General features: G+C 36.7%; 1 protein-coding gene across 9 annotated transcripts in view; it reads right to left on the bottom strand.

Annotated features, from left to right (window-relative positions):
- Positions 1–1177: 1177 nt before the first annotated feature.
- The window catches only part of LOC135207905 (transcription factor AP-2-epsilon-like), a 234481-nt gene continuing 225010 nt past the window's right edge, over positions 1178–10648 (bottom strand). For all 9 annotated transcript variants that reach the window (XM_064239841.1, XM_064239835.1, XM_064239834.1 and 6 more), the window contains 3 exons: positions 6094–6235; positions 5779–5950; positions 1178–3709 (listed from right to left, as the gene is read on the bottom strand). In XM_064239841.1, the coding sequence (XP_064095911.1) occupies positions 3596–3709; positions 5779–5950; positions 6094–6235 (428 nt within the window). In that variant the 3' untranslated portion in view covers positions 1178–3595. The remainder of the gene's footprint in view (positions 3710–5778; positions 5951–6093; positions 6236–10648) is intronic.

The following is a 10648-nucleotide window of genomic DNA, read 5'->3' as shown; positions in this document are numbered from 1 at the left end:
TCAAGGACCCTTAGAGACACTTCATTATACATTTTCTTGTTATGAGCCTGAAATCTTTTAATTCCTCACGTTTGTCATTCCTTTTTCCATCTTATCAAATTTTGGAGTTCAGCCCACTAGTTTCTCCTGGTTTATGGTGGGGAGAAAGGGAGCAGCAGGTTTAATAATGCTTATTATGCTGTTGTGGCAGGAGGTTATCATCACAACTTTCAGTTGCTTTATGTAGGATAGTCACTACCGTATGTTCTTGAAATTTGGGTGGAGTATAACCTCTGGATCTAGATTATCCAGTACTGAATTGGCACTTTCATGGTTTGGGTGTGTACTCAAGCTTGCTTTATTCTTCTTGGCTAATTTTTATCTTTAATATTTAATACTTTGATCAGAATTTCTTTAAGCAGCTAATAACTTAGTACTTTTACATAAACATTTGCTTGTACTACCTACTTTTCTTAACATTATTGAAATGTGCATTCTGGTAAGCTTGCTAGCCAGTTTTGTTGCCTTTTGGGTTATTAGATTTGTGCAATATAAACAATAATAATCAAATACAAGTGTTTGGAATGTCCAAGTGTAGTTATAAATTTGTTGTGCGCGCTACATGTCCTTGAGTTCTCAGGTGACCATTCTTTTTCCAGTGGTAACTTTGCTTTTTCTTACAAATGATGAAATGGCAACTTTTTTTTTTTTGTAGGCATATGAATTTATATTCAAAATTTGCATATTTAAAATTGTTCTTTGTAGGTATATGCAGAATCATTGGTTTCCATCTTTTAAAGTTTTTCAAGAATGTGATTGTCACGTGTTTGACAACGGTTTTTAAAGCTGTGAAGCTTGAATTAGCGTATGAATTTATACTATGCTGTATTTCCAATTTTGCGGAAGTTTTTTTTTGCCACAATAGTGAATCCAAGTTCCCAAAGGTATAGTGTTCATTTTGCCAAATTACTGTTTTGTCTCTAGCTCTATCTTTTCAGACTAGAGTTGTGTAGTTTTATCATCATTGTGGAAGTCACGACTTATGTGTAAATAGCAGATGATGGCACTTTCTTGCTCTTGGTAAGAGTTATATTGGCTCCCTATGTGCGTAATGTTAAAGCCAAGTTTTATATCATATAGTTGGTCATCAACATCTGACTGTGATTAAAGATGGGAATTCTCTGAAGGAAAAAATAACCTTGTTAAGATTTTTATTATTATTCTACATATGGCATCATTTAGCATTAAAATTATTTCAAGATGACAGATAAACTATACAGCACAATGGTACCATCCATTATGGAGGAACACAAAACAACCAAGTTTAAGAACATACGCCAGAAGTCTGACATGGTAGAAAATACCTTACGTAATAACATACATAGATTTCGGCCAAAAAAAATAACAATTCTTTCCTTTGTACAAGAAAGATGTCTGAGCAACGCCATACTTTAGAAAACACATAGAAGGGCATGGAGTAATATGGGGGTACATGAACAATTTGAGCCTTAAAAGGTCGTTTGCGATTTTCAATTGCTAGTTGCTACATTTTACTCTAAGCCCTTTCTGTCTTTATTGAGAATGAGTCAAGCATAGAATATAAACCAAAACAGTACTGTCACCATGACCCTCCAATAACAGAAGGGCCAACTCTTTATAAAAAAAAAAAAAAAATGGGGGAGGGGGAGTCCTGAATATAGCTATTATTGTTATAACTTACAATCTTGTAAAGCCATAATCCAAGGCTCAGATTTACTTCCATCACATATACATTCATGGCAACACATTATTTCAAAATAAGTACATACATACATCACAATGTCACTTGTATACAATGAGAAAATCATTGTTAAAGTTCAAAAGTATAGAGTTCGTAGGGATCCCAGTAAAGTTCTTATAAAGAAACTTCACTAGCCCATACCAAAAAAGTAAAAAATTGGAAAGTATTCAGTAGGAGCTTAACATCACTGCCAGTTGCAGGTAACTATACAACAGAAAACCCTGTGTATTTGAATACTAATAACCTCTAGGAGAAACTAGAAAAGTAAGCAAGACTAGTGAAAGTAAATACTGATAAAAGTGTTATGAAAGGAAGTCAGTCACATAATGTAAAGTGATATGATGAGGGGAGTTGATCACATAAGCAAATTTATACAGAGTTGCTGAAGCAGCTTATAAATATGGTGAGCTATGAAGCCCTTGATTGTACTTGGGGAAGATTCAGACATTTTTTGAGAGATCATGGGCTATTCACAATATAAGAAAATTACAAAACAATATTAGTCAAAAGTTAAATAAAAAAAGGAACGAATTCACATTCTTGTCATGCCTGACACCTCCAAACTCCTGTCTGAGAGACGCTCTGTTCTATCACCTATATAAGATTATAACACTAAACTACTCCCAGCCAAGAGGGTTAGGTGAGAGAGTCCCATCCAGAAAAAGATACAAGTCTGTAAGTTCTTTCTACACTGTACAAATATGGGTTGACTAGGGATACTGACATAAATATTACATCTTGGAAGGTTTGCTACACCACTCCCACAACACATCAGTTTATCCCAAAGGCATCCCAAATAACCTAGTTTATAAATCACATCGCCAAGAGATTGCACTTGGTACACTATTTGGCAGATATGTATTGGATGTGAATATCCATGTAAGAGATATTTCACCATGACACTAAAGTACAAAGTTTGGCTAAATGCTAGATACAAAACAAAGTACTGTATTCAGCAGAAAATACTGTCAATTGGTACACCATCACAATGCTTCTTTTTTTTTTTTGTCCAATCTGGGATTTGTTAGTGGCACATCTTTTCAATAAAACAAATTTGAACACGCGCTTTGTATCCAATATTTAAAAATTTAGTTAAAACTGTTGGCATTATTTTCACGTCCACCAATTTTCTCTTATGTACAAATAACTGCATTTTGTTCACAGTACATATTACTAGCCTTTTGTTGTCAATTATGAAAAAGTATAAAAATTATATAAAACAAAATTGATAAAAGAAATCTAGGACAAAAATGCCTTAATTTTTAAATAAAAAACAAATATATTCATATATATATAAAAATCTCTTTTCTTTCAACTTAGAATTCAAAAGATATGGCAATATGGGATTTGTACAAACCTTAGCAAACTACACTTGCATCGTGTATTAAACCTCAAAGAGGTGATTTTTGCGTAATGTTTCCCAGTATTTTTTTCAACAGCATATTTCTCTCCACAAAGCTGAGTATTACATTATGCACTATCTCTTGTGTTATTGCACTTCACTGTTTATAGAGGCACACAGCTTATCATAAGACAGCTATGTTAAGTCTTTATAACACTTATGGAATAATATGTACAAACAATGTCAGGCCAATCCTGCAATGTCACTAATCATGGTTCCAAACCACTTTCAGTGACTTGAGAGGGAGCAGTTCATTAACTTGTGGATCATGAGGCAGTACTGAAGATCTTATCAATGTGAATATGATGTCACATGATTGTCTTCTTTTCATGAGCTGTACCAAAGTTAAGAAATGTCTCGTATGGTCCGACTGTTGGTGGGTGGCTGCCAGAAAAAGTATTGGAAGAGGGAATGTATAATAAATGACCATAACGTTATTTCTTCTCCATTTCTTGTTTCTTGAGATCTATGGAAGGTGTGACAGTGAGGTGGGAGTTGGAGGAGGGAAAGGACTTTTCAAGATGCTTTAGAGATTCTGTTAAGAAATTCTGAAAAACACAAGAAATACATTAGAGCTGTCATCAGTTGCAATTTAAAATAACTCATTATCAAGCAATTTTTTTAATGAAACAAATTAAAACCTAGCTTGGAAATATGTTGACTGGTTATCATAAATCTCATCAAAATATCACATACAAACCATCACCTTTTTTGTAGGCACATTTCCCAGCATGAGCTAGAAACTTATTTAAACTTGGTAACAGGATGGTAAACTCAAAGGCTTAAAGATGTTTACTGGTTCCTTTGAAGGGGGATTACTCCATATTTCATACTGCCAATCTATTTGGATCCTCCATTCAAACTACCCTTACTCATTCATCTTTCTATGTAAGATAGGTGAGCAGCCCATGCTCTCTGACAGTGCTGCCCCAGGTGTACATGCCGAGTTCTTACCAAGTGAGACTGCATGATTCACAACTTCCTACCCCTGTGGTAGCTTAGCTGCAGTACTGATAGACACTGTCCCTCGGTGTTTTGCTGCTGTTTTATACTCAATGCTGTTGAGCACTGAGCTTTCGCTTAGTCTTATTCTGCCTCTGCTCCTCCCACGGAAAGATGAGCGAGTCAGAAGCCCTCTCACAGGTATTTCCATCAGACTTCACTTGAGTGCCTCACTGTATGTAAACAATGACATTTGCTCAGCTGTAGTAGATATGGCTTACATGGGCTCTCGAGAGTGCTTGTGAAGCTGCACTAATTTCCCATTTACAATACTGGCAAGGTTGACAGAAAAGAGCTTGTGTAAGATCAGCCAAAACTGAATCAGTAGAGTTAAGAACAAATGCACACACACAAGGAGTCTTAGAATAACCACTTATACCTGGAGTTTCTGTGATCTTGTGCATGCAGCTCACCAGGACAGCCAGAGGTATCATAATATGGTGAGCTTCATGCATGAACCCTCTGTTTGGACACACATGATCTATGGACTGCATTAACTGGGGATTCTGGACAAACCATGCACCAACTGAGGGTCAGCATACAAATCACAATATCCTAGGGTATTGTACAGCAGCCTCCTCTCTGTGCAAGCACAGACTGAATAAGAGGGTAGCACCGACTCTACACATAAGAAAAAGAATCCCAGGCAGTTCTCAGCTAATCTTGAAGAGGGTTGAAGACTAAGGGTGGTCACATTAAATTGGGCATGATTTTACTGCAAGAGGAGTGAGAAGACTTCCTTAAACTCTTGCTCTGGGGAGAAGAGAAGGCAGCAGATGATTGAGAAAAAAGTAGAGGTGTGATTGGGCCTCTTCACCTTCCTCCATCCACAAGTCTCGTTCTTCTCCCCAACAACTGGAGAACTAGCTGAGGCGGGAACTACACCAGACAAAGGTGTACAACCTGTTTGGAACCACAGGTCTCACACATGTAACTTAGCATGAACAGGAACAGCAGAAGCAGCAACAGGACCATGGCAAAGAATGTAAGGCTTCCTAAAATACTGAAAAATGGCCACATCTGCTGCCACTCACACTAAACAAAGCTCGAGTCCCTGGAGCACATGACAAAGAGGGAGAATAGGCAGTGGTGAAGTACAGTAAGCTGAGGAGAGCTTGACCTTAACACAGTGTTCCTGGGCCAGCACGTTCAGGTGTGAGCTGGTCACCTACCCTGATGGGCATATACCCGAGAGAGAGAGAGAGAGAGAGAGAGAGAATATTCAACATTTGTCACAACAGCAAGATGTTTTAACGTGACAGTGACCAAAGAAAAGGATCTTGCCTTCCTTGTTACCAAGTTTACTTGCGCATGCTGAGGAATCCCCCTACATAAAAGTCAAAGGTCTGTATCCATCTCCATATGAATTATTTTTACCTGTTCCCTCTTTACAATAATTGAATAATTAACCTTTTATAACTTATGATAATTTTTAAGGGCATTTCTCACTCTGCCTCATAATAGTAACTAAATTTAACTTACGAGTTCAAATGATCAATCTAATGGTTTTTATTAGTGCAATGAACCTACTTGACAGCACAAATTTATTTTTTACACTGACAAGTGTGTTAAAGAGGTCTATGATTTAATATGATTGCCAAGTTACTATGCTTACTTGAATTGCTGTGAGTGCAGCAACTATTGCCGGAGAACCAAAGCCATGTGTAATGAGGGAAAAGTGTGTGAGATGTCGCTGGATGGATGGCTCGAGAATAATCTGTGGTCGGGTGTTACATAATGGTGACCGATCCTGATTCAATAAGTCCATGAGTTCTTTGGTGATTTGCCTGGAAAAGTTTATTTCAAGATTTAGTTTTAACATCCTCAACAACCACCTCAAATAACAAACCTAGTGGTGTATTTATGAAAACTCTCTATAAGCTCAAAAATAGCCAAGATTTCCAAGTTATTAAACAACATCAGAACTCACTTTGTTGCAAGAATGAGGTCCTTTCGCCTATATTGTTCTGCTGGGTCAGAATGTTGTCGACAAAGGTATTCTGCAATTTGGCGTGCTGGGAACTCTGTTTCGCAAACGTATCCAAAGTCTCGTGCCAGATGTATGGCCTCACCTGTGAAAAAACATTGTTCTTTAATAAATACAGTATTAAATAACTTGAACTGTAACATTTTGCCTACTTTCTTCTGCCATGTCTTTTATATAGTAAAGAACACTAAACTCATATTTGAAATCGTATATATGAAATATAGTATACTAGCACATGAAGAAAAGCTTTGATACTATTAATATCACATATACAAGCAAAACTCTGCAACACATTTTAATTATTACATATTATATACAATAGCAAAATCACGAGGTTCATAATCAAAGAAGTCACTAACTATAAAGGAAACTTCATCCATCAGAAAAACTATTTTGATTGCAGTGAGATCCATGTTAGTGACTGGTGGCCAATGACATGGGTGAACCCATTATTTCATGATTTGAAGGGAAATTTCAGTATTAACGGGGAAAAACCAGAGTTGCCATTTGGAGTTACTGTCTTAGATGAACAGGATTCCCATTATCAAAATAAAAATTACTTTTTGATCCCTTCCTGCAGTTAACTACTACTACTAAAAAAAAAAAAAAAAATGCAGCACCTAGCTGGAGTGATACAATATGTAATTTCTGTGGCTAGTTTTTCAAATCAACTAAACTACATATATATGCAAATGGGTCCCTTCTCCTTTCAGGATTAGTACCATATTAAAAGGCTTAGCAAAATAGTTTCTGTATAGCAATAACATCATAAATCATTTAAAATTTATGTTGTGTCTAATCGGAATAAATGTCAGCCATCAGGTAGGTCGGAGCTCTCAGTCCTAATTGAGTTTCAAGTACACAGCCTTACTGACCATATTTTACTGTAAATTTCTGTTTCAGCGCTGAATGACCTCATAGGCCCCAGCGCTTGGCCTAAATTCTATATTTTATTCTATTCTTACAGTGATTGACAGTATAAGAAAGCAAGTCATAAGTATGTAGCATTCTAACTCCATATCACATAAAATTACGACTTCAAATTTAGCCAGATGGCTTGACTCAATTTGAAATAAATATTTCTACCTAAATATTCATCTACTCGTAGTCTAGCTACGTAAATGCTTTTGATTGTAAGCTATTAGGCATGGTGAATTCTGCCAAGAGAGGTGTCTCGGTGTGGGACTTAGGGGAGCGTGGGGGGGGGGGGGGGGGGGGGGTGTTAGGAGATGGGCAGGGGGTGTTGCTCCGAGCCCAACAGGTGGTAAGCGTCCACTACCACATCAACACCAGTACTGGTACTACTGACCCTTGCACAACAAACCCAACTCACACTTCACTGGGCTCGCTTTTACTATTTGCAATATCACCAGTTGAAACAAAACTTCTTCACACAGTAGGCTGAGCAGAGAGAGAATATTCCAAAGGTTTTCTATTATGTTGGTACTAGTACCTTATTCTACCCAAAGTCAAAATACTCTATAATCACCGTTCGAAGGTGAGCAACATGAGGACAATACTACTAAAATTTCAAACTGGAAACGTAACAGAAGACGTACTTGTGGCTACACTATACATACAGACATCGATGCAATTATATATATATAATATATATATATATATATATATATATATATATATATATATATATATATATATATATATATATATATATATATATAATATATATATATATATATATAATAGAACTTTAAGTTTCCCTTTCGTTCCCTCCAACTGAAAAATGAAAATAACTAGTCAACTGACACTCGCCCACAATTTCATTACTTCAACCGAAGAGTACATTTTATGGAAAGAGATTAATTCCGGGCACCAGTTCTGTTTTGTCGAGCTCGGGAGTGTCACACGACTCCAGCGCTAGGTAAGCCGCCAGCAATATCTAGTGTACGGATATTAAACGTTCAAGTAGGCGCCCGACTCCCATACAAGTTTTATATACTCTGTCGTTGGTACATTCATTTGAACGGTTACGCTTTCACACTTCCGAAGAACTAATATCTTCAGACATGTAGAAGTGAGTCAACGAAATCTTAACTGATAATGAATGACAATTTTAAGAAGCGTTACAACTAAAATGATTAAAGGCATACAGTTATTTTACATCGCAAAAAACAGCCAAAGGTTTCGCACAATTTCACTAAAAATATGGCGGTAACAAATGTTTATGATAAATGCAAATAGTATTACGAAATACTGATTACAAATTACGATTCCTGACACGTTACGACTCTTCGACTATGAAACGCGCACGCGCGCAAAATAACCCCGAGGGCCACTTGTTCGGATATAACAGTATCAGTATTAATGCAATAATCTCTCTTTACGGCATCTCATATCCTCTTGTAAAGGATACTTATCAGTACTTGATACTTTAACCCGGCCCCTTTCGCTCGCTCTCTCTCTCTCTCTCTCTCCCCAACTTTATATCCATCTCGGATTACAAAGTTATTACTACTACATCCATTCGGTTAATAACTGCTATGGCTCCCTTATCTGTCGAAAAGAGATTTAAATGAGGGATGTGTTGAATTTTTGTATTTAACCGTTGGTTAATTTTAAGACAAAAGCACACAAATAAATGACTAAAGATTGAATTTCCGAAAATTTCTTCCAATCATAAAAACATAAAAATGCAGCCTTACAAATTGACTACTTGAAGATCGCAAATACGTCGCTATCAGTCTCATTGAGGCATCTAACCACTTCAAAAAATAACTTGATCCGCGTCAAGCGGAACATTATCAATCCGAACTTAAAATGGAAGCACTGGCGAAAATGCTCCACTGAGTATGCATGATTACGCTGCTCGATTGTCTGATGTTTACTGCAACATCTCGCTGTGACTAGGAATAGATGAATACATTTAACAGAAAATTCCACTCAAAGTATTTGACATTGGAGTTTACCGACCGCCGCAAGGGGAGGCGGGTTGCCTTGGAATCTCCAAAACAGATACTTTCATAAAATTCAACTGTAGTTGACTGTGTAAACTACGAAAAGCCATACTGTACTGACTGTCAACAAGGTCTCGACTCCTAATAAGCGTAACAAGAAGTTGACAAGTAGCATCATGCTTACTGGAAGTTCGGATATAGCAGAGGTCACAGAAATGAATTTAAAAAATAGGGTTATCAGGCGTTTTCGAATCATTTCGGCACATTTCGACATAGAATACGGATAAAAAGAGTAAACAAATTACAACCAAGACACTTAGAGTCAAGGAAACAACTTGTAAAAAATAATAAAAAGGTAGTACACAACAAATCGACCAATGATCACCAAGAACAAACTGAAAAGTGTAACCACCAATGCAGTTTTAAAACAAAATAACAACTTGTATTGCTTTAGTATGTATACTGTAGTATATATATAGATATATATCATATAATATATATATAGATATATATATAATATACTAGATATATATATAAGCAGAATCAACGACAATACTCTTTTTAGTGTAAAGGAAACCCGGCCACAACCCAATGAATTCCAAGATTGCAGTAATTTATATGAAAAATAATGCAATGACATTTTTTCTGTCTCCATACAACGCTTTTGCAGTTTCTCCCGATTGTCCGATAGAGAAGGAGACAATCCTTGCAGGAAATCTTAGAAACTTTAGCAAGATTATCATCATTAATGCATCTTTGTGCATTTGAAAATATAACACCGTGGTAAAAGCAAGCAATTTTGACAGTTAAAATATGTTCCTTTGCAGAAACCGAATACAACGTTGTCTTGCGCTTTTAGTAATGCACAAATTACTTTACGTCACCTTCTTTCAGATGTTGGATATGTTTTCATATTCTTCCTGAAGAAATTCTGGGCTGCAGAAATAGAATGCTTAACAAAAAGAAAAATGGCGTCATTCCACTATAATTTGAAAAATACATAAGTGAATTTCATGTAAACAAAATTTGATTCCTCTATTATTTGCATACGTTAAGATTTATGAAAAATACCAGATTACATTTGCAAAGGACGCATTTACATCTTAACTTTTGGAATCAAGAGGTAAGGTGCTATACAATTTTTTTTAGGCCAAAAGCCAAGCGCTGGGACCTACGGTGAGGGCATTCAGCGCTGAAAGGGAAATTGAGAGGAGAGGGTGGAAAGTAAGATGGAAGAAAGAGAATACGAACGGAGGTATAGTAAAAGGAATGAAAGGGGTTGCCGCTAGGGACCGTTGCAAAGAACCTCGGGTCCGTGCCTTTTGTAATACCTACAGTACCGCGTGAGGTGCACTGACGGCGCTAGCTCCCTACGGGATGTGTTTGTTGAAGAATATTCATGTGGGCGTGGGCGGGGTTGGAAGCTACACATTTATCAAGTAGTTGACAAAGAAATTAAGAAACAGTTAAGCAGTTTTCCTTCCAAGTCTAACTAGGAGATGTTTATCTCCGAGGCTTAAAGTGACTAATCATCACCTCTTGCTTTTTTCCCTTCATTATTTAACATACCGGTAAAAACCCTT

Source organism: Macrobrachium nipponense, chromosome 34, assembly GCF_015104395.2.
Source record: "Macrobrachium nipponense isolate FS-2020 chromosome 34, ASM1510439v2, whole genome shotgun sequence".
In the NCBI taxonomy this organism is placed as follows: domain Eukaryota; kingdom Metazoa; phylum Arthropoda; class Malacostraca; order Decapoda; family Palaemonidae; genus Macrobrachium; species Macrobrachium nipponense.
This window is presented reverse-complemented; position numbering and strand designations above follow the sequence as displayed.